Source organism: Thyridium curvatum, assembly GCF_004353045.1.
Source record: "Thyridium curvatum strain D216 chromosome Unknown NODE_39_length_367864_cov_79.813791, whole genome shotgun sequence".
Taxonomy (NCBI): Eukaryota; Fungi; Ascomycota; class Sordariomycetes; order Thyridiales; family Thyridiaceae; genus Thyridium; species Thyridium curvatum.
Window position 1 is genome coordinate 239,528 of NW_022156794.1, and position 24,987 is coordinate 264,514.

Consider the following 24,987-nt stretch of genomic DNA (forward strand, 5'->3'; position numbering starts at 1 on the left):
GTGAAACGTCGAGTCAAGGTTCGTTTGGTCCTTTGATTGCTCCAGATTCAATCGCGGAACGTGACGACGAGCCTTTCCATAGTGTGATGAGAAACGACCGGCCTGTGGCAACTGCCTGAGGTATGGCCAAGCCTGTCCGGGCTACGCCAGGCAGCTCGTGTTCCTCCAGGCTCAAACCCATCGACGCTCCAAGATCGCCCGCAATCCATCAACGATAGACTCACCATCCCATGGCTCTTGTAAAGAGGTCGCCAGCGTAAACATACCAGGATCTATCATTTCACCGCAGCTCTTCCAGAACCAAGCCGTCGCTGCCATCAGTGGTATTATACAACAGGAACATAGGATTGTCTGGGCTTGGTTTAGGAACCTTCCGGTGATGGCCGGGCAAAGTCGCGCTCTTGACAGTGCTATCCAGACCTTTTCGCTTGGGATGATAGGGAGAAGTCGAGGCGACTCCGGCATTCTAGATCAGAGTCGCGCTTCCTATATTATGTCCCTATCTCAGTTGCAAAACTCGCTTTGCCATACAACACGATGGAAAACATCCGAAACACTCTGTGCATCGGTTCTGCTCTGTTTATTTGAGGTTTGATGGCATATCTAACTCCCGAGAATGAGCGCCACACACTGACTGAACTTTGGCAGCTGTTTGCTGGCACCACAACGCCAGAAAACTATTTCCATCACGCGCAAGGCATTGGAACTCTCATAGAGGCAAGGGGTCCACGCCATGACTTATGGAGCCCCTTCGATATCACGCTGATCCAAGCCTCTCGAAGCACCCTGGTACGCTCCTTGATACTTCCTTCCGCGTTTTGGTAACTCAGCTGACGGCCGCTACGAAACACAGATTGCCGCCTCGATCTTTGGAGCAGGCCGCTGCCGTCTTACCAACAAAGAATGGCGGTCCTTCTTCCGAGCCCACCCACCGGACTCTTTGCCAGAGGACCTACACGCCTTCTATGAAGACTTTTATGACCTCCTCTCAGAGATGCCGAGTATAGCCCACAAGGGCCAGGCCAGGCTCCGAGCCTTCGCTTCCTCTTCCTACGTCGAACCCGCGGAAGATGAATCTTTGCTCGCCCACACAATCGCAGTCCATCAGCGATGGAATGCTTGGAATCAGCAGTTCATCGCCAAGTTCCCCGCTCCTGTTGAGGTGCCCTCTCCGCGTGGCGACGATCGATTCCCCACGGTGTACATGTACGATGATGCTTGGAGGGCTGCGGCTCAGATAACGTACAATTCGTGCCTTATCATCATGAACCTGGTCTTCGCGCTCGTCGGGTACGGTGGAGATCGTTCAGCGGAGGTGTCTGGATCTGTAGACCGGATCTGCAAATCCGTAGAGATGGCATCGCAGGGAATGTTTGGGCCAAATCGAGTGGGGTTCGGATTGAGGATCGCCTACGAGGCAGCGTCCCCTGAGATCCGTCTCTGGATCGAAGGATGGTTGAAAGAATTTGACAGGAGCTATGCGGCGACGAATCACAAGGGCTACCCTACTACAACAGCAGCTGATATTCTCGGGAGGGGATAGGAATGCATGCAGATGACTGTATTATAATAAACTAATGCTATCCCAGCTGCATCTCCTACACATCTGAGATATGCTCCAGCTCATGTGTCCCTGATTGCCAAGTCAGGAGGACCAGTTGGCAAAGACCTAAGCTTCATTCCCAGCAAGTTGGGTTCGCCGGTAATGGGGTGGAACCTCCTGCAGAGCTACATGTTCGCTCTCTCTCATGCTGAACAGGTCTTCCGATATAACCGTAGCCGACAGGAGTGAGATCATGACCAGAATCTCCATCGCAAACACCATTCCAATGAGATACGCCGGGTCACCAACGATCGGGTTGTATCTCGGGTCTTGCGAAAACTCGATGATGATCAGGTACACCGCTCGCACGACCAGCGGCGGCAGCGATGCCGCGGCAACGCGGATGCAGAGGCCCTGTCTGCCGCCAAGATCCCCATCTTTACGAGCAACCTTGACCAAGAGGAAGACGTGGACGGAGGCCATGACGACGAACGCTGCTGCAAGGACCATCGCCCCGGCCTTCCAGAGCGACAGGATGAGCGTGCATGCCCCGACAATGATCAGGATGACCCCGGTGAAGAGCAGTACCCGTACGGTGACGATGGCACGGCGGACATGTGTAAAGGCGGAAGTTTTGCGGCTCTTTTGTAACCTGATAGTTGATGTCCTCCCCATTATTAGCTTCTGTGTCTTCGTAGAATTTCGAACAAGATATGGGGCGGGAGAGCGAGACGCACGCGCGACCGAGCACAAAGATGAGCTTCATTACCAAAGGCAGGAAGCCAAGGCTGCTGAAGAGCGTCTGAACGATGAAGATGCTCTTACTCGGGGTGGAGGTGGAGAGGTAGAGTGCGTTACCGATGATGCGGACTAGATCAAGACGACGCGACGGGTCAGTACAGGTAATGCTCCAGGCAAAATGCCACCAGCAGGGTGGTGCAATACTTATGCAAAGAAGACTGAGGAAGTCGAGAAATGTTCTGACCGCGACGCGACCAACATTGCGGCTCTTGCGCTTCGACGTAAAGCCTTTCCATGACGCTGGGAATTCGACAAGCCAGGTGACGGGAAGGAAGAGGCCATAGATAACTAGCGTTGCGATGGCAAGGTTGTGCCTCTCTTGGTCCCGAGGGAGAACAACAATGTCTGGGAGGGAGATTTGATCTGACATTGGAGACGAGGTAAACCGAAATGTGTAGATGGATAGGTGTCAGAGCCTTGACGGTATGTTTGAGCAAGGGTTAGGGTATGAGGAAATACCCAGGTGTAAAAGAATACGCAATGGCGAGGGAAGGAGGCTGGCCACAGGACGGAAGGACACTTGGTCATTTCTCAGTCTTGGAAACCAAAGGAGCTCTCCCTTATATAAAAAAAAAAATAGAACTACACCTGCCTCAGTCAAAGAGTAATTCAATTTCTTCCAGCCACAGACAAGGCATCGTCACTTTGTCAGAGCGGAGCAATGAAGGGTGGAGTCTCGCGAGTGGTGACCCAAATAGTATTAGCGCACATTGCCGATCAACCGACATATTACTCTAGGTGTATCTACAGTTCCCGAGTGCCACGCCATTACCAACAGTTCCATCCATGGATGTGCCTTGCTGCGGTAGAGCTTAGCTCATCTTTGCCATGATCAAGGCACTGGCAGCAGACCATAGGATGGCACTGGCAGCAGACCATAGGATGAGTCTGCAGACAAGGGAATAACCTGTTTGTCACATCCTGGACGAACTCCGTCCTGTCAGAATCTCCCGGGTCGGCATGACACAATGCCGAGACTGTGCCTGAACGCGAGTTAGTTGCTCGAAGGCATACGCTAGACCAATGAGCTTCTCGTCGTCCCATTTACGCCCCAGGAAGGTGAGGGAAAATCTGACCAGTAACATCAGCAAACCGAGAATCAACAGACAGTAAGTGAGGGAGGGAAAAACATACGGGATGTTGGGGCCCTTGGAAACCTTTCCAAACGCAGTGAGAGAGACCGCCTTGTCAGGCGGGAAGAAGCCGATGGGGACAGCTACGGCTGGATTCTGCCCAAGATCGTAAGGAGCGTCTCCTGTAGTGGGCATCACAAGCGCGTCGCAGTCCGCGTCATCGAGGAGTTTCTTGATGGCATTGCCCTGGCGGATCATCTCTTCCATTGCGTCCTGGAACTCCTTTGAGGTGCTGCTGAAGGGCTCATCCCTTGCTGCCTCTAACCAGTCAAGCCCATACTTTTCCGTCTTTTCGCCAGGCGTTTGCTTCATGAACTCGATCAGACCTGCAAGCGTCGTGATGTCGTGGGGATTGACCGCAAGACTGCTGAAGTAAGACTCGAGCCCTGGGTTGATTAGCGTTGTAAGAGCAACATTATTTGGGCAACGGTAAGCATGTCTTACCTTCCCTGAGGAGGACATTGCCCGGCATTGGGTCTCTGATAGACTTGTTTGGAACCCAGCCCTCGAAATCGGCGTTCCGTCTCACCTCAGCTCCGGCCGCTTCCATGACCCCAAGTGCCTGTTCCAAGGCCTCGACGACGTCTCGATGAGAATACGAGTCAAGTAGGATTTGGGAGACCTGGATGAGTGTCAGAACAGGCACATAATCAGAAGGCTCCTTGAAGATTGTACCGCTATCTTGGCCCCGCGCAAGGCATCTGGGCGACAGGCGCTCTCAAAGTCTGGCATCGATGTAAAAGGTATCGAATCCGTCGCAGCATCGAATGGGCATTTCCCTGAAGTCTATGAGCATTCCATGAATTGAAGCCACACGGATGGGGCCTACAAACACACCAGCTATTGCATTCAAGAGCACAGCGCCATCTCTAACCGTTTTCGTAATGGGGCCGATCGTATCCTTATGCCTTGAGCCGCCAACCACACCAGCTCGAGAAACGAGCCCGACTGTTGGCTTCAGACCGACCACCCCGTTGTTCTGCGAGGGATAAGTAATGCTTCCCCATGCCTACGCCTGAGTTAGTGCTGTGGATGTGGTGGATAGGGTAGAGAAAGACGGCTCTCACCTCACCCGCGATTGTTGCAGGTACCAGACCAATGGACGCAGCAACAGCACAGCCTGATGAAGATCCCTGTGGGTCCTGGTCTGCGTAGAAAGGCCCAACACATTGTCCACTGGTGGCAGACCATCCACTGGGAACGCTGCCGGACCTCGCATAGTTCCACTCCGACATTGTGCCCTTCCCCAGGATTATCGCCCCGGCTTCGCGCAGACGTCTCACTGCTGTGGCCTCAACAGATGGACGTGAGCCGACTAGAGCAAGAGAACCAGCTAGAGTGATGCGGCGTGTTAGAGGAAGAAGATCAATGTGGAAGGTGGACCAGCTTGACTCGCCTGTTGTCTCCATTTTGTCCAGGGTCGCCATCGACTCTTTGATCAGGACTGGGATACCGTGAAGTTTTCTGCCGAGCAGGCTATGTCAGTCATGGCAAGCGGTAGTGGGACAGGAAAGGCAGCTCAAGATACCCTCGGGAAAAACTAGCCGCCCTCTCCTGGTCGCAGGCTGAGGCATCGGCAATAGCGTCTGGGTTGGTTTGCGCGATGGCTTTCACAAACCCGTTGACCTGTTCAATGCGTGCCAAATATGCCTGGACAAGTTCCCTGCTGGTGACCTCTCCGTTCTCCAGGGCGGCTCTCAGTTCGGCCACGGTCGGCATGTGCATAATGTCGGAGGATTGTTCCGTGCTGGGTCTCATCAAGTTGAGAGGTTCTTTCGACTGGGAAGCCATCATGAGAAAAGATCTTGGCATACTCCACGAGAATTCTGGTGGTGGGAGAACAGGAGTCAAATGGGAAAAGAAATAGTGAAGAGTTCTCCGAGTCCAAGAGCTCTTGCGATGCTTTAAGGGAAAATAGGCGATAGGCGATGTGTGGACCTCGTAGCGGTAGTCTCAGATAGCTGATGCGCACAGCAGTAGATAAAAGTCACAGGTAGGTGAGTCTCATGTACAGTTCATGTGCAGCTCAGCCGGGACTGGAAGTCATTAGGGCCTGAGGACCACAAAGGAATCTGGAAGGTTTGATATCCAACGTCAGGTCTGACGTCGACTTTGTTGGGTGCCTCCTACGTAATCAGTGAGGCACGATTATCATCTACGTGTCGTCCAGAAAGATCCTCCTCTTGGTTCAAGTATGCTACAGCATGAGAGGTCGTGTAGTAAATTGAATTTGCTAATAATATCTTCCTTATCTTGTACGCCGAAATCATCGTGCAGCAACCATTTCTCATATCCTAGATCTTCGAGTATTGTCTAGTGCATCATTTCTTTGTTACCGTCATTGCTCGCTGAGTGCATCATACAAGGCATCCTCCTGTTCTTCTCCTGTCGTCAGGTACGCTCTAGGAGTGTCGAGCCGGTATTCCCATAATGTAATAGCATCCTTGAGCCCGATCCATTCCACAGGCGCTAGAGTATCCATGTCAATAGAGTGAGCGGTCTTGGTATCGGCACATATGAGGAGACTTACACCTGATGAACCTCCATGTAATCATTGTCTCCACGTGTGGCTTTTGTTTCGTGCTCGATCCGTAGCTCGTTTCCATCTTGCCTGTGTAAAATTTCTCCGAAGGGTCACCTCTTGTCGTGATCGTCATAGCAAGTTCATAGAGCCTGCTTCTTAGTTCGGGGCACTTCATATCCGCTGTACAGTCCTCTTCGCTGTAGCAAAGCAGCGCCGCATCCATCTTGGTGCTCTTGAAGAATGTGTGCATCCTCCCGCCGTGCAGTAAATGTCTCAGTTTGTAGGAGCGGTGCTTGTATGCGCGGTCGAGCAGCTCCAGGAAAGCCTCACGAGCTCGCCTTTTTCTCATCTCTGGTGATCTGAGCGTCTGGGCCTCATAGACTTACTGAACTGATTCCCTGCTGGAGTAGGGGAAGATGATTGCGAGTTTTATTATGAAGAGGTATTCATAGCCTTCTGAGGGTAGGTTGGGCGCTTTTTATGGTTATGCGAAGCAGGCACCTGACCAACGTGTCACTGAGTGCTGTGAGTGCTACCGTGCTGCTACTCACAACGCGTTCTACGGTCGAAGCATCTTTTACACTCACAGTCTTCAGTAATTTACAGCCATGGAAGTGTATAAGCCCAGTGTGTGGCCAAAGAGAACTTTCATGTTCATTATCGACTCATGACAGACGTTGTTGGTCCGTCAGGCGCTGTTAATTGAGGATAGTGTGAGGGTTGAAATGCGTGGGTTCGAGATCAGTTTTTTCGACTTGACCTTACTGATCTACTCATTTGTATCATGTATCATGATTGTCGCTTGAGTTGTCTCGAGGAAGGACATCAATGTTAGACCTGAGAATTGACATCTGGCTGGTGCAATAGATGCCCAGGAGACTTTGGTGCAGGCATTACTTGGGTAGAGACATTTGCTTCACCAGAAGATACTCTTAGAATACAGAAACACGGTATCTGTTCTATCAATTCATGAAGAGTTGCAATGATGTTCTGTCGAGAAAGGCTCCAGTCTTTTGACAGTCAGTCCGACAAGGTGATGAATGAGGGAAATAGTGGGGCAAAATGTCTGTCAAAAATCTTGGTATCATGGGCGGCGTGCGCGAGAACGTGAATCACCTTCATCCGTCTAAGAACAGATATTATTCCCGCCCATAAGGGACATCTACCCTCCAATCGCATTGCATCGCTGCTAGCCTTACGGTAGGAGTGGGCTACTGGCATCCGTAACGCAGCCTGCTACATCCGGCGCCTCCGTCCACCAGCCATGACCACCTACCTCTCCTTCCCACCCCGGCACCGGCCGGATGCCGAACACGCCCCGGACACCAACTGGGTCCTCGTCTGGCACATCACCGGCAACCCGGGCCTCATCACCTACTACCACACCTACATGTCCACCCTGCGCACCCTGCTAGACTCGACCGAGGACGCGTCCTCACACCGCACCCGGTTCCACATCGCCGGCCGCAACCTCCTCGGCTTCGAGGACGCAGACCACTCACCGCCCTTCGACGCCACCCACAAGCCCTACGACCTAGAGGCTCAGATCCTCCACATCGCCGCCGCGGTCTCGGCAGAGCGCATCCCCGCCGGTCCCCGCAAGGGCCAGCCCTTCGACGCCGTCATCCTCAGCGGCCACTCGGTCGGCTCCTACATCATCGTGGAGCTCTTCCACCGGCACCAGCAGCAGTCGCACGCGGCCCTCAGGGACCTGCCCCTGCGCGCGGGCGTGTGCCTCTTCCCCACGATATCGCACCTGCCGCGCTCGGACCGCGGCAGGGCCGCCGTCAGCCTCATGAACCGCTTCCCCGCCGTGGCGGACCGCGTGCACCTCCTGCCCCGCGCGCTGTTCTACCTCTGGCCCGCCTGGCTCCTGGCGGCCTTCTTCCAGCGCGCGTGGGGGTTCACGGCCGAGGGCGCCGCGACGACGGCGCGCTGGCTGCAGAGCCGCGACGGCGCGCACGAGGCGGCGTTCCTGGGCATGGACGAGCTGCGGACCATCACCGAGGAGAAGTGGGGCGAGGAGCTGTGGGAGGTGACCGAAGCCGAGGCCGCGACCAGGGACCAGGAGCCGCCGCCCAAGTTCTTCTTTTACTACGCGCAGTACGACCACTGGGTCGCCGACGAGGTGCGGGACGAGTTCATCCGCGTGCGGGCGGAGCATGCCTCCCGGGACGGTGTGCCGGCGCACAAGAGGGGGCGGACGAGGACGTATGTGGATGAGACTGGGAAGTTGACCCATGAGTTTTGTGCTAGTAAGTTCTTCGTGTCTGCGTAAGATTATGGATCAAGTGCTAATACGAGGGGCGTGCAGAGGAGGGCATGAGTGAGATGGTCGCTGAGAGAGTCAAGACTTGGATTGAGGAGATTGTTGCAAACTGACGGGATGGGTGCTCTAACACACATATCTTTAGCAATGACAAGAGGAAGATCCAGACATATAACACCTCCTACCTACCCCGGAATCTCTCCGGTGAAACGAACCATAGTAGATGATCTATAGGCAATGCAAGTATATAATCGATGTCACGAGAACTATATTAGACGACTACTTTAGAGACGCACCGCTTAAAAGTATTCCTGTCATCCGGTGGAAATCTGTTCCGCAAACTGAGCATCTTGGAAGGTAACATGAACGCGTGGAATCTCACACCTCACGAGGCATTTGTTGCATGTTGAGCACTGTCTCGGTCAACATACTGGGAGGCCACCCACCGCGCACGATGAGAGAGTATGACTCCGATCGCCTTCGTGATGGATGACACCTCCATTCCGGATCAACGGGCCCCAGCTCCGCACGTCTGACACATGTCATAACGACGATGTGGTGGTTGCCTAGAAATCCAAAGTACATGGGAGGGATCTTGGCAGGAGGGGATCGGGATAGGGCTGATTCTTACAATAATCCTGGACAAAGTGTCACAGGTCAAAATTCAAAAGATTTGGATCCGGACGTGCGGAACGGGAAGGATGTGAGCAGAGCCTCATGAAGGCCCGATCAACTGGTGTGCGCTTACCTCAGATGCAACTCTACCCCAGCCGTACCAGGCCAAGGCATTGAGCCAACGAGAGCCGAACCATGGTTGAGGCTGAACAGCCCTTCCAAGGTCATTCCAATTACCCCTATTCAGCTTAGCCTTGTATTTCTCGGCTTTAAAACATGCCTTTGGCGATTATACCGAGCCGCCAAAGCGCGCGTAGATGTTCGAGGCAAATGCCTAATTGGTTCGCTTTTCGCAATCCGAGCTCTCGCAACAAAGCATTGCTGACAAGCTGACATCACGCCGGACCAGGGTTCCCCACTTATCGAGGAAGGCCAGTGCTTTCTCATGTGGAAATGTGATGTCGTGGTGAGCATGCGTGAATACCCCCTTTTTGAGCCACGAGTCCAGCCATCGTAGCCTTGCCAAACTTTCACAGCGCGAAGTATAAAAGCTGTCTCAAGGCCACACCGATTCTATATGACAAGACAGCTTCTTCAGCGATAGAAGAACCCGCTATTTCTACTCAATACGCCAACCAGTCATGAAGTATATCTCTATCCTTGCCACGCTGGCTGTCGGCGCTCTAGCCAAGACCAAGCTGCTTATCCCTTACTATGTGTATCCATTCCCAGCCGACAGATGGCAGCCGCTATACACTGCTATTGAGAGCAATCCAGACCTAATCTTCCAGGTTGTGGTCAATGCTGGCCCCAATGGCGCTCGCTGGGCGGATCTTCCTGGTGGCAATTGTGTTGCCGATCAGGATCCAGACCATGGGTGCAACTTCGACTGGCGTCCCGCGGTGGCCAAGTTGAATACCTATAACAACGTCCAGACCCTAGGCTACGTCCGCACCAACTATGGTAACGAGCCCTACGACATGATGGTCAACAACATCACCATCTGGTCACAGTGGAAGGACCTCGCGGGCACAGACATATCCATCCACGGGATTTTCTTTGACGAGACGCCAAACAACAATTTGGCCCACCCGGGTGGTCAGACCGATGTCCAGATCATGAAGAATGTCACCGACGTGGCGCGCGCCAGGTTCTCTGGCGTGTCCAACTTTAGCGTCGTGTACAACGTGGGCCAGAAGTCCAATCACGACGAGTACTTCACTTCGGGCTACGCCGACACGGTCATCGTCTATGAGGGATGCCGCATCCAAGAGACCCTGCCTGAGCTCCCGCCGCCAGACAACAACTGCCCCGGCTACAACGGACAGGCCACCATCGACGCCAACGTGCCGGCGGGCCAGGCTGGGAAGAGCTCGATCCTGGTGCACCACTTCGCGGACGGTCCCAACACGGCGCAGGATCTGCAAGCGTTGATCGACAACATTGTTGCGAACGGGATTCAGAGCGCCTTCATCCTCCAGCGCACCTACGAGAGGATCTGGGAGTCTGAGGCGCCTGCGAACATTGGCGCTGTAGCCTCGCTCTTCACGGCTGCTAATGCAGCTCATCCTTGATCCCAATGGGTAGTAAGACTTTTGTCAATCCATGGTTTCGTTGCAGAAATTTTGCGATGAACAAGACACTTTTGTCATTCTGTGGTCGTGTGGCGTTTCTCTGATAGAGATGGCATGAGAGATAAAGACATAGGCAACAGGCATGAGAAATAATTTACAAAGTGCTGCAGAGCTAATTGACATATTGCCGAGCTACTATGTGAGAGATAGAGAGGTAGAGCCACCATCAAGTGTGTAGTAATGGTATTGTCCTTTGAAAGATATGAATTCTCTGGCACAGAAAATGCAAACAGAGAGCAACCCAAAAGTATATCCATCTCGACAGTTGGCTAGGTAGACCTTGCGCGCTGAAAACATGCAGAGTGGGATCGTGAAGGGTGGCTATTTAGGAGGGATGTGTAACGACGGAGAAAGCAAGCAAGAAAGAACAGGAAAGGAAGAGAAAAGAGAAAGTAACATATCTATCGATGCCTCAGTTGCTCGATTGCAGACGAAATGGTACACGGCTTTAGAAACCCCAGGGTCTACCTATCCTCCTCTGTCACGACTACGAAGATAGTTGGCATCAAGGACCCAGATTGACAACTTCGTAAAATAGATGTTCTTCTTCCGGTCTCAATAGGCTCTGGTTATGTCTTCGAGCCCATTCTCTCGACGGTGTGGCTGTCTTGCATGTATCTCCAACAACTGAAAGACAGAGAAGAGTCAGTACCTGTACATGCTGCCAAAAGAAAGCGTAGCAGCCGAAGAGAAGCGGGAGCTTGGGAAGGCATTGTGCAGAGTAAGGTGACGAGGACAGAGAATTAAAAAGGGTTGACTGAACATACTGACTCGGGCATAGCGATAGACCATTTCCATTTCACTACCGACTTGGATGTTGTGGGATCTCAGGTGTATCAACCCTCGCTGCCTCGAACCTATCGGCTTCCTGCGGAAACCTTTCGCATGACATCCCTGTGCTGGACAACAAAGTACAAAAAGGGCTCTGCGATCAAATACATCATATTCGAATACCCACAGGCTCTTCTTAGAGACATCTGAGGGCCTGATAGATTTTAGGGGTGTCGGCCAGATGTTTGTCGGCTCGGGGTAGAGGGGTGTTTCGTCCACGACTTGCGGCTCGTGTGCCAGCTCCAGGCAGGCGCCTTCCAGGAGGATGGAGATTGGTGTCTCCAGCACGTATTGCGGATCTCTCCGCAGTTCTTCTTCGATGTTGGGATCGACTGCTCGAGCTTGGCTGAGGATCAGCTCGCGCATCTGGTGCGATTCTTGGGCCTGTCGTTTGTAGCAGGTCAGGAATGCCTGTACGTTGTCTGAGAGGTCCTTTTCGTCTTGGTTGTACCTGGCTCGTACGCGAGTCAAGAGCTCTCTGAAATGCTCCATGGTGGAAGGATTTAGGCCGATTTGCTGTGCAAAAACAGATCTGACGAGTCCGCTTGCGGTGTAGACTGGGGGGGATTACTTGTGTTTAGACCGCGGAGGCAGCAAATATGTTCATCCAAGAGGAATAGCAGGGAGGGACACGCCAATGTTCAAGGCCGGGGTCTAGCGTGGTCGTAGGAAATCAAGCAGTAATTACGTAGGTGCCAGGGGTGTACTCTAAGTCACCTTCCAGCCCCATTCGATGTCTCAGCCGTAGCCAAGGGTTGAAGCTTCGATGTATGAAATTGGAAATTGGGTAATTAAAAAGATCGAACAAGTGAGGCTGATCAACCTGTCGTTCAGGGGGCTCCTGTCTCAGTACAAAACCAACACGGAGATTTTCAGGAGAGGCGCATCTGGAAACTGTCAACATTGCCGTGCCAGCACTGGCATCAGGTTGTGTCTTGCCAGTCTATGTGGATGCTAATCAAGCCACACACACCACCGGGGAACAGAGATTTGCAGCCGAGTGCTGTGGTAAGCAGACATTGTCACCTAGGACATGGGTCAGTGACCCACCCAGCCGCAGCGGATATTGGCATTGTTCTCTTCATCCACGGAAGGTTCCAAGTTTAATCTCAACCCCCCAGTCAGGTACCAAAGACCTCGGGGGGTCTTGAGACACTTCTCGCGTTACCTGAACTTAATGGACTTCGACCCTAAACGCCTTGGTGCAAACGCGTTCGCCCCTGTTGGTGAAAGTTGAAGCCTTGAAGCAGCAATGTGCATAATGAGACAGCTGAGCCTTGGAGATGCAACTGACCATCCACTTTATCAAATCACATGCAGGGGCAACAGTGTTATATTGCAGCATTGCTTAATAGTGCCGAGCATTGGCGGTATTGATGTTGCCACGAGAGACGCGCTCCTCGGTAAATGTTCCCCGGGTTAGCGAGCATGGAGACTGCATGCACCGTGCTTGGTGGTATTCCCTGTCCTTCTTTCTGCTTCTGCTCTCTCAGAAATTGATAACCATACCAGAGCTCCAAGGAAATCTGGCAACCAAAAGTAGGCTACTTGTCTCTCCCGCAGGCGGATGCGATTCCTCAGTTCCTAGGATGTCTTTTTGCCACGTGCTGAAACGATCTTTTTCTCTCTCCTTTCCTTTTCACCAAGCTGCGAAAGTCTATCTCCCGTGCGAGGATTCCTGCGCAAGACCACTACCTCCACTCCTTTACCAGTACAAGCAGCATGTCTAACCGCCAACCTCGGATTGAGCTCACCCCAGTGTATGTGGCTCCCTAGCTCTTGGGTTTGATGCAGAAACTGATCAAATGTCTGCATGATGGCTCTCCCTTTTTCAGTATCCTAGGCATCGACATTGGCAGTACCAGCCTGAGAGCTGTCCTCTGGGATGCAAAGAGGCCAGACAAGGAGAGCCCGGTCCTGGGTTCCTACTCCAAGAAGGCACCTCAACGTTATGAGAAGGGCGACTTTGACACAACTTGCTGTGTTGACATCAATGGTCTTTCCTACCGTATACCTATTCCCGAAAACACCGAACTCATCCGAGCAAAAGCCCTCATGTACGTTCTGTGCGGTACTCAGCTTGACAGGCAACGTATCTTCGACCAGTCTCCCATACTGGCAAGTCTGGAAGATTACCGAGGGCGATCCTTCCTCGACGACGCCATCATATCAGTACTGAGTGACATATTTCGAGCCTTGCATCGCCGAATCGAGCATGTATGCAAGCAGTACGGCTATCGGATCGACGCAATCGCCATGTCGGTTCCCACGCAATGGACGGAGAAGTTCGAGCTCACTTATCGGAGCATTGTGTCGAATACCTTCAACTTCCCAAGCGATCAGGTTTGTATCTACACCGAAACTCTGAGCCTTAGTCGATACCTGATCGGAAATCATGCGGCACTTCTGGGGCTGGGTTTGAATACCATGATTTTGATCTTGGATTTTGGTGGTCACAGCCTGGTATGCTGGAACGTCTGTCGAAGTAGCTCCGCTAGCTTATACTGATATCTTCCGTCAATGCAGAATTACTGTACTCTCTTTGCGAAGCAGGACCTATTCCAAGATGAGCATGCGGCTTATTTTCGCTGTGGCGAGGCAAGAGGTAAGAGCTGAGTATCTCTTTGCTCCCTGTCTGCTTTTCTTGTTATCCATGTGGTCCTGCTGACTGCCCTCCTCGTTCATCGATCCTCATTCATCCCTCCTCGTTCACCCATCCTCTTTCTCTCCTCTCTCATCCCTCCTCGCAGTCCCTCTATTTCCCTCTCCGTCCAATATCGGTATCCAGGACAAGAAAGCGTACTGAAAGACACCTCATCGCAGGGTTTGCAGGTGGGAGCGAAAACTGGGAACATGAGCTTTGGAAAGTAGCCCTGGACAAGTTGAGCCAGGGAGGCAAAGTCGTCCAAGCCATGAGTAAGAACTACGTGTGCGACCGCCTAAACGAGAAGAAACGGGAATTTTATAGCGGAAAGGAAACGTCAGACATGACAATCACTTATCAGCAGATCCGCATCGCAAGCGCCGTTGTCGACAGGAAGTACGAGGAGACGATCGGTCCGCTTGTGGTCAAGGCGTTGCGCAAGATCAGGAAGTTTGTCTTACATGTGAACAATCTCGGGTTCGAGGTGGAGAAGAGGGTCATTGTGTCCGGGGGCACGTCCAAGATTCCGAGGCTCCAGCGGAAGCTAGACGAGCTCGTCATCCGAGAGTCACCTCAGATCACAACGCGGCGCGCGGCCCGTCCTGTATCGACCCCCGAGTACATGCAGCAATACGGTATAGGAGAGATAGTGCCATGTCTGGCAGAGCATGAACTACGCTTCGTCGAGGAGTGCAACATTTCAAATTCGTGAGTTTGCCTCCTACTCTTCCTTTTCAAGGGGGCTAGTCACTGACGAATGGTTTCCAGCTCCTCCAAGATTGCTCAGGGTGCAGCCATCATCGCAGGGTCCTCAATGACAGTTCCTAAGTACCTTGAGCAAGGCGCAGTGTTTGGGTTTCAGCAGAAGCGACGAGGACAAGTATGGTCTCACTACGCTCAGATTGCTCTACGAAAGGTTTGTCAAGGTTGCGGGTTCTCCAAGGCGAGTAAAACGAAAAAACCAGAGAGCTAAAACCAAATTCCTTTTCTATAAGCCGACACGCAAAGACGATGGAATCACATTCCGAGGCGAAGACATGGAGGTTCTCAAGATTGTCTGCAGTCCTTTCTTCTTCTCGACCCACCGCCACCCGAGGAGAAGAAACTACGCAGGAGAGAAGAAATCGCAGCAGATTCGGACATTCCCAATCGACACCGCCTACGACGTGAAAAAGCTCCGCGATTTTCCTCCGGGACTCTGGCGCTACTCCTTGCAATGGACGGATGAAACTTGTACAGGGGTAAAGCTGATACGAGAGACGAAGGATCCTGGGTGCTTCCGGTATCGATTCGTCGATGAAACGGTCGAGCCTGTCTACTTTGACAAGAGCGAGAATTGTACACATTTCGGCGAGCAATGGCAAGACGATGAAGACGATGACGATGGCGACGAGCAAGATGAATAAAGGGGGAAATGTAACTAGGAGACGAACATCTGTGCTTGTCAAAGCAGCAAGATCAAGGACACGGTGAATTCTGACCTTCAAATCCTTGTCAGGATCATGCAGCCCATAAGAGAGTGTTGTTCCAAGAAGATCAAGATGGAGTACCAAGCTGAGCGTGCATGAGATACCGTATCAAATAGCATTAGCTTTTCCAAACGCCCAGTCTACCACCCGGTTCCTCGGTGAGCGCGGTATATCCTTGCAAATACTTCAAAGAAAAGAGCGATAGTGTACAACGAAATGTGGTATATCCCAAACCCGAAACTCCGTTAGGTTCCCAAACCCAAGATGAACAGAGCATAAAAAATATTCGCCTGAAGACCAATCGACCCATATCAGGTGCTGTGCAATCCCCAACGAGTCCCAGCTTCCTTTTCTCCGCTCTTCTCTTGCAAACAAACGACAGCAAGGTTCTTTTCGTATATACAGTGTATCGTAAAACCCGACAGTGTTCGTATAGGAAGTATCCCGCAGAAAGCTGTCGTCCGTGCTCGACTCGTCACGTCGACATCCTCCGCTCAATCTTCTTGGGCTCTCCGGCGAGGAACTTCTCCCGCGGGCCGTCCATGCGCGTCACGCGCGCCGTGTCGATGCCGTCGAGCGCCATGTACTGCGCCTGCCGCTCGCCCCTCTCCGCCCGCGCGATCTCCTCCGCGCTCGGCTGGTACCCGGGCCCGGGGGCGTCCCAGGGGTTCGCGTAGTGCGTGCCCCGCACGGGCAAGGGTTTCCTGCGCGGCGGCGGCACGGGCGTCATGAGGGTCGGGGCCTCGCTGATCGGTGTCGAGGTCTGCGAGTGCAGCGGGTCGTGGGGGAGAGCTGGCAACGGGTGCGACAAGGGCGGTAGGGGCGGCGGCGAGGCCGTGCTGGATGGTGTTTGGTTCGGAGGGCCTTGTGAGGTGCTGTCCTTTGTCATCTGGCGCGTCGGCATGGGTGGGACGGGCCGCGGTACGACGACGACGGCCTCGCCTGTCGGGAGGTACATGATTTTGGGGGTGGCTCCTATGCCGCGTTTCTTGTCGACGCAGGCACGGACAAAGAGGATGAAATGGATGACGCTGGAAAGTGTTAGTGATATCTGACGGACGGCCAGCAGAGGATCAGGTCGTCGACATACATGAGGCAGCCAAACATGGCTATGGAGCAGTAGATCTTGGAGTCTATGTCCTCGCCCCAGAGGTTGTTGTATCCCAAGTAGTCGATAAAGTCAAACTCAAAGAAACAAGCGGCCGTGCCGGCCATGGCACCCAGACATAGGACTAGATCAAGGCCGATGTGGGCCTTGGGGTTGATGCCGAACCCCCTGCGGGCACACAGCGTTATGAACTCGCATGAGTCCCAAACGATGATGGAGGCGGACTAAGCGAAATGGTTAGTACGTCGTCGTCTGCATGTGTGTGCAAGTGACAAAAGAGAACATCTCGCGATGAAGAAGACTCACAAAGAAGAAAATGATGATGATGGAGATGATGTTGCCATTGTCATGGACCGGGATGAAGAAGGAGAGCTGTATGCTGAAGGCGACGAGGGCGAATATGAAGGAGAGACTGCGGAGGACGATCTTGGCGAAGAACCAGCCGTTCTTGACAGCAAAAGGAACATAAGGGTTCAGCTTCTGAGGCTCCTTAGCTTGATACAGCTCCGATGAGGGGTGGCGAAGCTCGGAAGATGTCTGCGACGGCCGTTGTGAGGGAGCCAGGTTGTTGAGCTCTACGTAGGAGGCATTCCGCGTCGGCGACCGCGGGGTCCGCAGCGTATTCCGCATGTTTGGCGACGACGGCATCAGGGAGGAGGAGGATGAGGATGGGCGCCGCTATTAGGGGCAGCTGATGAGGTTGATACGGGACCAGACGGTAGCGACGGCCGCAAGTTGCGGGCGCGGTGTCTGTGTGGATGTGACGTCGTGACGTGAGAGGGCGGGCCTCAGTTGGCGTCGGCACCAGGGCGCATGCGCCGCATCGCTCCAGACAGGAAAAATGAGATGAAATGAGACGATTGAGAGGAGAACGCGATGATGGTTTTGTCTCAATGAGGATGAGGTCCCGGGGCCGGGTGCTCGGCACAAGGTGAGGATCCTGGGTGGTGCGCTGGGATCACCAGTACAGGGGAAGTCTGTCGGAGAACAGTGTGCGAAAGTGTGAGTGAGTGAAGGGGGAGGAAATCAGGTCAATTGTCTCTCTGGACCAAATGGACGAATACGAATCAATTTGGGTGGTGTTCACCGCGTAACGCGGACTTGTATGAGCGCTGGCCCCTTGCCGTCAAATGCCAGGCCAAAGAGTCGGACTTGGGACTGGTCCAGCAGCTGAAGCTTCGCACTGGGCCCGACGAGTGCGACCGAGGCGCGATGCCTTTCTGAACGGGGGCCCACGGCCTGTGTGCGACCCGTGAAAGGGGACGAGCGGATCAACCGTCCGCCAGTCACCCAAGGCTTACTGTCGGTGGCTTGTGGCTGGAGCGAGCTTCAACGTCAGCCGTTGCAAAGGGCAGACCACAACGAGATGGAGAATGAGCGCGGGCGAGAGTGGAACAGAATGATTCTACTTGTAGGCAACTGTTTCGAGACGGTGACGAGGGAGAAAAGGGAGAAAAACGTAGCGGGAATTGAATGCACTGCTTCAAGTTCTGCTGGGCTGGGTTCCAGGGCTGTGCACTGTCTCCTCTCTCCTCTCTCCTCTCCCAGTCTCCCAGGGCTGGTTTGATGGGAACACGCCCACTTGGCTGGCAGATCGGTCGCCCATGGATGTGGGTTCCATCAGCCAATATGATGCCCCCGCCGTGTTGTGATTGGTGAAGATCGCGAATCAACATGGGCTCTTGCTGCTCCCGGTTAGGCGTATTAGGCTTTAAGCCTCTGCCGAGTCCGGTCGAAGGATTTAGCGCGACCATCCCGGCTCGTAATCCGACTCTCGCCAAGGCCCTTGGAGACAAGACGAGTGTCACTGTCAACCCAGCCGACATGAAACGTATGATGGCGTCCTCCTCGCCATCAACTGCCGTCTAGCTTGTGGTGGAGTTGACGACGATAGGCTAGTACACAACTACGGTGATTACCGGCAGAGTGTCCCAGCATCTAGGGAGACAACCAAACGCTGCTCGGTATTCTCCGTGATTGCCAAAACACCCGACCCCCTTATTGCGGGGACTGTAGGCTGGGAACCTTGATGAGCAACCAAGCCAGTACCCGTCGTTGGCATTGCTGTCGACACGAGTTGAAGGGCTGGTGTTAAGCTTATTTCGAGTCTTAATAATAACCATCATATTGTGTTTTAAATCGTAACTAAAGTCCATATATGTATCATTCGAGAGTGCGTTTGTTCCAAATCTGCGCCTTAAAGCATGCGGCGACGGCATTCTAGCACGTCGAGGTTGGGTATCAAAGGAGTGTCTTGAAATTCAGTCCTCGCCGGGTCGCCTCTCAAAATGCACTGATGCGGAAATGCAAAGTTTCGTCCAATCTTAATTTTACTCGGTCTTCGTAGGGGGCGGTGCTCTGTTCGAAAGCACGTATATCTCGTATAGATCTCATGCCTCTTGTTGCTCGGGCTGTTTCGCCAGCCTTGCAGCAGCTTTTCGGCGTCGGTGGTCCTTGATCGCCAAAATGAACCTAGTAAAGACCGATCCTCTGTCGTGGAGAACGTTAGGAATAGTCGCCAACGTGGAAAAGGACCTTGCCAAGACGTACGTGATGCACAAAAGGAGCAGAGTCACTAAGATCTCAGGCACAATTTGGGTGAGACGGTCCCAGCGATAAAGCGGGCTGCTCCAGTATGCGAGGTAGAAGCCTTCAAAAACGATGGCGACGATGCAGGCCAATCCCAGCAAGAGCTGCATGACAATATGAGCAACAGGCGTGATGTCACGGCCGCGGGCCCAGGAAGTGACGAGGCTCGCAAACTCCCACCAGAATACCACGAAGACTAAGAGAGAGAAGAATTGTTAGTTTCTGCAAGGTGTGTTCGAGGAACAGTATCGTTCCTCAACGACTCCAATATTCTTCTGGCGATCAAGCCGGCGTGGTATTTATTGTGAACACGTACCGACTGGTAGAGTAAGCCAGACGGAAGAGGTCGCCATGTTGTCCCATCTTCCCTCGTTGGTGAGAAAAGTGCCCCATAGAGAGATATGAGAACAGAAAATTCCAACGCAGCACATCATTGTAAATGCCCGCATGACAGGACGAGCATCCGGGCGTGGATGGCGTTGAATAGCCTTGTTGCCCATGTCCTCTGGCACTGGGTGATCGAAGGGCCCATGTTTGGCAACATCGACCTCATCGTACTCCTCGACGTGATCATCGGCAAAACGTTGATATTTCGGAGACTCCTCTCTGGCAAGCGAATTCTGTTCGTTCATTTCTGGCTTCTTGGAAAAGGAGGCATGGTCGTGGGCAGGAGGCAACTCGGCAGATTGGGGCCTCTTGGAGAAAGACATGGTAAAGAGTTGGCGTGGCTTCCCAAAGTGTTTTGACCAAGAGACTACAGCAAACCCGAGGCTGCGATAATTGTAGGAGACATGAAATGCTCGGTCGAAATACCTCAACCTCAGGCTCAAGGAAACCTCTCGTCGCTTTAAGTACTCAAGAGCTTAAGCATATAAGCTTATATGTGGCATGGGCAGTTCAGCGAATGACAGGGCCGAGAATGCTGCAGCCTGCTTGTGCTCCGTACCGGCAGCCCAAGTGGACTTCCATCTGCAGCGGCCCATATGCTGTTGACATGCCATGCAGTCGTCGGGCGTCGGTTGTGGGGAGTATTCTGAGGTGGCTGCCTCTCAATACGATGCTACTTGCATCACCACCCTGGACGTTGGTCGTAGCAGTGCCGCAATCGCGCACTGAATTGGCTGTATCGAGCGCTGCATGGCCAATGAGACATCCCCCTCAGGCACTGCGTACCTGCCGATCACAGCTGCGACTTGATGGCTGGTGGTGCCGTGGGCCGTCGTGCATGGGTCGCCGGGTTTAGGCAACAGAATAAAACCATGGCCTAGCAGGCCTAGGACACAGAAATGACACAAACCATCGCGATCACAACTGTGTTTGGATACCAAGGCAAACTCAACACGAGATTTTGGATTCAATAGTGTGAATAGTCTACCGTGATCGACGGGAGAGCTGGTCATGCAAGGTATCGTGGGCCGTGTCAGGATGTCCTGTCCTCCACATCGCAATCAGTTGAAGAGATTTTCTTTCTCGAGCTGCTGCACATTCGGATCCGAAAAATAGCTGGCCGATGGCTGTTTGCATGATTTTTCCTAAAGAGGAATCCTTATTATCTTCTCCAAAAGAATCGAATTCTGCTACCTCGACTTCACATTGAGTCTTGACAGTCCTAGTTCATGATAAAACGTCTTCTCTCAGCTACCAGCAACTGTGCATGAACAACACTTGTTGCGCAGTTTGAGCCTTCGAAAGATCCATTCAGACTCAAAGGTATCATATCACTTCCACTGAGTGCAATTGACCCTTTGCTGATATGCATTACCACAACCGCCAGTTTCTTCGACTTGGAAGATCTCAGTGAAGCATGACGGAAGGTTGGCTGACTAAGACAACAGCCAAATCGAAACTGCCAAGCTCACGTGATGGTGATGACGTCGGGTTGGCCGAGTTTGGCATTACTTAATACTGAGAATCTGGTTGGTGAGTTTCAGGGCATCGCTAGTATGCCTAGAAGCAGCAGTGCCTCAGCACCTCCTCAGCGCTCTCGGTGTCGCTGACTTATCTTGGGCCAAGCAAGGCACATGAATCTTGCTGACGATGTCTACCTGTCGGTTGAGGGAAACCGAGTCTGGCTGATACTGGCTGCCGAAATCTGTTTCCGCATGCGTCAAAGTTGAGGCGTACAGGATTAAATGCGCTCTTGACCATTGAAATGGCTTCAATCGCCACTGGTTACACCCCCAGTAGTGCCTTTCTTTGGTACCAGACTGAGTCCAAGCAAACCACGAGCGAGTTAATTCGGATACTAAAAAAGAGTCGGTAATCTTTGGCGGAATGGGAAAAAGCATATCAGCGGTTATCAGCAAAAAAAATTCATCATTGCCCCACCAAAAACTGAAATCTCCCCCACCTTCTCAGGCAGTACAGCCCACCACAGCCCACCAACACCCACTGCAAACTCCTCTACTGTCCTTGGCCACCACCACCACACACTGGGCACCAAGCAAAACAATCCTTACAGTTTCTTGCACTTTTCGCCTTCCTCATACCCTTCTATCCCCCGGATCTCCTCATCCTCACCTCCTGTTCCGCCCTCGAGTCTCGATCTACGCAGCACTCGACGACCGCGATCTTATCTCGCGAGGAACATCTTTCGACCCCTGGTCAACCTTTCCTTCGGCCCGTATCTACCCCTCACTGTATATTGTTGCCCAAAATGGTGTCGGCTTCCAAGGAGAAGAGACTCGCCAAGAAGGCTGCCGACGGCAAGGAGAAGAAGACTGTCGCATCTCGCTCCAAGGCTGGGTCCAAGGCCAACTCTAAGAACGCCAGCGCTGCCGGATCAGTCAACGGCGATGAAGTCGTCCTCGATGCCAACGGAAACCCCATCGAGTCGGACGAGCCCGCCACCGGCGCCGAGAAGATGGACGAGGTCAAGCGCCTCGCCGACCAGATGGACAAGCACGGTCTGTCTGACCGCGTCACGACCGGTGTCCTGTCCTCTACGCCCACCAGCCGCGATGTCAAGATCACCAGTACCAGCCTGGTGTTCCACGGTCGCGTCCTCGTTACCGATTCCACACTCGAGTTGAACTATGGCCGCAGATACGGCCTGCTGGGTGAGAACGGCTGCGGTAAGAGTACTATGCTCAAGGCCATCGCCGCGCGCGAGTTCCCCATTCCCGAGTTCATCGACATCTACCTGCTCAACGAGGGCGCCCCTCCGTCTGACCTTGGTGCCCTGGAGTGGGTCGTCAAGGAGGCCGAGAACGAGCTTGCCCGTCTGGATGCGCTCTGCGAGAAGCTCCTTGAGGAGGAGGGCCCAGAGAGCCCTGTTCTCCTCGACCTGTACGACGTATGTGCTGTCCCTGCCTTCTTTCGAATAACCCCCTCCAGAATGTAATTTTCTCAGCTAACTGACACCCTCTACAGCACATGGACAAGATGGACCCCTCGACATTCGCCACCCGTGCCTCCCTCATTCTGACGGGTCTCGGCTTCAACAAGGTCACCATTCACAAGAAGACCAAGGACATGTCTGGTGGTTGGCGTATGCGTGTCGCCCTCGCCAAGGCCCTGTTCGTCAAGCCCTCCCTGCTGCTGCTCGACGATCCTACTGCCCATTTGGATCTCGAGGCCTGTGTGTGGCTGGAGGAGTACCTCAAGAAGTGGGACCGTACCCTGGTTCTCGTCTCCCACTCCATGGACTTCCTCAACGGCGTCTGCACCAACATGATCGACATGCGCGAGAGGAAGCTCATCTACTACGGTGGTAACTACGACTCGTACATCAAGACCCGTTCCGAGCAGGAGACCAACCAGATGAAGGCCTACGCCAAGCAGCAAGAGGAGATTGCGCACATCAAGAAGTTCATTGCCAGTGCTGGTACTTATGCCAACCTGGTCAGACAGGCCAAGTCTCGCCAAAAGATTCTCGACAAGATGGAGGCCGATGGCTTCATCCAGCCCGTGGCCCAAGACCGTGTCTTCAGCTTCCGCTTCGCCGACGTTGAGAAGCTGCCTCCTCCCGTCTTGTCTTTCGACAACGTCACCTTCTCCTACTCTGGTGATCCGAAGGATGATCTGTACCGCAACATCGATCTTGGTTTCGACATGGACTCGCGTACGGCGCTGGTCGGTCCCAACGGTGTGGGCAAGTCAACATTGCTGCGTCTCATGACTGGCAAGCTCTCCCCGACCCAGGGCTCCGTGTCGAGGCACACGCATCTGAAGCTCGGTCTCTACTCTCAGCACTCTGCCGAGCAGCTCGACCTGACCAAGTCGGCTCTCGACTTTGTCCGCGACAAGTACTCGTCCAAGTCCCAGGACTACCAGTACTGGCGTCAGCAGCTTGGAAAGTACGGCCTGTCGGGTGAGTCCCAGACTGCTCTGATTGGTACCCTCTCCGAGGGCCAGAAGAGCCGTATCGTCTTCGCCCTGCTCGCCATCGACAGCCCCAACATGCTGCTGCTTGACGAGCCTACCAACGGTCTCGATATCCCGACCATTGACAGTTTGGCCGATGCCATCAACGCCTTTAGCGGAGGTGTGATTGTCGTCAGTCACGACTTCAGGTAAGTCTCTACACTGATTGCTGTAAACCCAATCTTTCCTTTCTCGATACTGACTCGCCACTTCTCTCTAGGCTGCTCGACAAGATTGCCAAGCAGATTCTGGTGTGCGAGAACAAGACCATCCGACCGTGGGACGGCTCGATTGGCGAGTACAAGAACTACCTGCGGAAGAAGATGATCTCTGCCGGTGCTGTCTAAGACTGATGGCTCGGAATGTCCTTCCTTTCAAACAAAAAAAAGTTAGATTGTGATGATTGCATGACCCAGCATTTGAGCAACACCGCCCGTACGGAGATACACAGCATAGGCGGACAGCGTGCTCAAGAGAACCCCAAAAAGGATAGACGAAGGCAAACGGGCGCGAAAAGGGACAGGCCGCGGCCAGGAAGGATGGACAAAGGTGGTTTGTCTTGGCCATGGGCGTGGTGCCCCTTTGGAGAATAGCTGGCCTTCTTCGAAGCATGGATATTTGGGATCATGGTAATAGACCTGGGTTGAGAGTTTTTTCTTTCCCCTTTTGTCGCGTTCCTCATCGGACGCGGGCCTGGCACGATAGGCCCAGCGTTTTCAAAAGGCATCGTCGTTTCTGTCCTTTTTTTCTATATGATACTAGCTAGGTCTTATGATACCTACAATATCAGAGTGCATCCTGAACTGCTATCCTCTCCATGGTGACGGTGGTTTGATGTGGCTGTCCTTGGGAGATGCTCCTCTCCGTGTCTCACACGAAATGACCTACCTGATCCGGGACTAATTCGCTGCTTACGACAGGTTTCAAAGGGTGTAAAAACAGTCGCTTCTCGCCCAGGATTACAGCAGGCTTTGGGGTGTCCGCTGCCAGGTTTTTGCAGCGACAGAACTGCAGCCAACATGTGCATGCGTGTATCCATCTTTTCTCATACGATTACAGTCGAGTTAGCGCGGCGCCGTCCCCCGCGCACGTACCAGCGAGCAGACCCTGCGGTGTACCTACCTAGGTACTTCGTAGCTACCAGACTCCAGTCAACCAATGCCCGTGGCGGATGGCTGGAGGTGCTGGGGATTGGACAGCGATTTACTCCGTAGGGCCAAGGTGTGCCGATAGCGCTGGCAGGAATTGCCTACATTTGATGTACTCGGCTAGCTCCTCTGTGGCATGTACGGCAGGTATTTGCGGAGCGACCAGACAGGTAGGTAGCCTCAAGGAAGGGGGCGGGATAAAACGTCGATTACTCTTGATGATTTGTGTGGGCTTCGTGCAGATGCTCGAGTAATGTCAACACCACTTTTGATCGAGATGCAGTCCGTCGTGGCGGGGCATGCATGGGTTTGGC

At 53.3% G+C, this 24,987-nt stretch overlaps 10 protein-coding genes across 10 annotated transcripts; 5 read left to right on the forward strand and 5 right to left on the reverse strand.

Moving 5' to 3' along the window:
* Positions 1–493: 493 nt before the first annotated feature.
* Positions 494–1,543, forward strand: E0L32_006753 (uncharacterized protein; the record flags this gene model as incomplete). Its single annotated transcript, XM_031141420.1, has 3 exons — positions 494–589; positions 649–789; positions 854–1,543. The coding sequence occupies 3 exons, from the start codon at positions 494–496 to the stop codon at positions 1,541–1,543; spliced, it is 927 nt and encodes a 308-aa protein (XP_030994584.1).
* A 126-nt stretch (positions 1,544–1,669) lies between these two features.
* E0L32_006754 (uncharacterized protein) lies at positions 1,670–5,202 on the reverse strand (the record flags this gene model as incomplete). Its single annotated transcript, XM_031141421.1, has 9 exons — positions 1,670–2,195; positions 2,281–2,689; positions 3,276–3,415; positions 3,479–3,863; positions 3,922–4,099; positions 4,153–4,256; positions 4,315–4,486; positions 4,545–4,953; positions 5,006–5,202. 9 exons carry the CDS (start codon positions 5,200–5,202, stop codon positions 1,670–1,672), a joined length of 2,520 nt encoding a protein of 839 aa, XP_030994585.1.
* A 613-nt stretch (positions 5,203–5,815) lies between these two features.
* E0L32_006755 (uncharacterized protein) lies at positions 5,816–6,350 on the reverse strand (the record flags this gene model as incomplete). Its single annotated transcript, XM_031141422.1, has 2 exons — positions 5,816–5,946; positions 6,008–6,350. 2 exons carry the CDS (start codon positions 6,348–6,350, stop codon positions 5,816–5,818), a joined length of 474 nt encoding a protein of 157 aa, XP_030994586.1.
* A 915-nt stretch (positions 6,351–7,265) lies between these two features.
* Positions 7,266–8,383, forward strand: E0L32_006756 (uncharacterized protein; the record flags this gene model as incomplete). The annotated part of the gene is made up of 2 exons (XM_031141424.1): positions 7,266–8,256; positions 8,316–8,383. The coding sequence occupies 2 exons, from the start codon at positions 7,266–7,268 to the stop codon at positions 8,381–8,383; spliced, it is 1,059 nt and encodes a 352-aa protein (XP_030994587.1).
* A 1,143-nt stretch (positions 8,384–9,526) lies between these two features.
* E0L32_006757 (uncharacterized protein) lies at positions 9,527–10,459 on the forward strand (the record flags this gene model as incomplete). The annotated part of the gene is made up of 1 exon (XM_031141425.1): positions 9,527–10,459. One exon carries the CDS (start codon positions 9,527–9,529, stop codon positions 10,457–10,459), a length of 933 nt encoding a protein of 310 aa, XP_030994588.1.
* A 917-nt stretch (positions 10,460–11,376) lies between these two features.
* E0L32_006758 (uncharacterized protein) lies at positions 11,377–11,842 on the reverse strand (the record flags this gene model as incomplete). The annotated part of the gene is made up of 2 exons (XM_031141426.1): positions 11,377–11,413; positions 11,478–11,842. The coding sequence occupies 2 exons, from the start codon at positions 11,840–11,842 to the stop codon at positions 11,377–11,379; spliced, it is 402 nt and encodes a 133-aa protein (XP_030994589.1).
* A 1,230-nt stretch (positions 11,843–13,072) lies between these two features.
* E0L32_006759 (uncharacterized protein) lies at positions 13,073–15,400 on the forward strand (the record flags this gene model as incomplete). Its single annotated transcript, XM_031141427.1, has 6 exons — positions 13,073–13,110; positions 13,186–13,813; positions 13,877–13,955; positions 14,174–14,702; positions 14,763–14,910; positions 14,990–15,400. 6 exons carry the CDS (start codon positions 13,073–13,075, stop codon positions 15,398–15,400), a joined length of 1,833 nt encoding a protein of 610 aa, XP_030994590.1.
* A 538-nt stretch (positions 15,401–15,938) lies between these two features.
* E0L32_006760 (uncharacterized protein) lies at positions 15,939–17,219 on the reverse strand (the record flags this gene model as incomplete). The annotated part of the gene is made up of 3 exons (XM_031141428.1): positions 15,939–16,494; positions 16,554–16,795; positions 16,878–17,219. 3 exons carry the CDS (start codon positions 17,217–17,219, stop codon positions 15,939–15,941), a joined length of 1,140 nt encoding a protein of 379 aa, XP_030994591.1.
* Positions 17,220–18,961: 1,742 nt separating this feature from the next.
* Positions 18,962–19,870, reverse strand: E0L32_006761 (uncharacterized protein; the record flags this gene model as incomplete). The annotated part of the gene is made up of 3 exons (XM_031141429.1): positions 18,962–19,061; positions 19,122–19,356; positions 19,477–19,870. 3 exons carry the CDS (start codon positions 19,868–19,870, stop codon positions 18,962–18,964), a joined length of 729 nt encoding a protein of 242 aa, XP_030994592.1.
* A 1,946-nt stretch (positions 19,871–21,816) lies between these two features.
* E0L32_006762 (uncharacterized protein) lies at positions 21,817–23,872 on the forward strand (the record flags this gene model as incomplete). Its single annotated transcript, XM_031141430.1, has 3 exons — positions 21,817–22,455; positions 22,533–23,674; positions 23,746–23,872. The coding sequence occupies 3 exons, from the start codon at positions 21,817–21,819 to the stop codon at positions 23,870–23,872; spliced, it is 1,908 nt and encodes a 635-aa protein (XP_030994593.1).
* Positions 23,873–24,987: the final 1,115 nt, after the last annotated feature.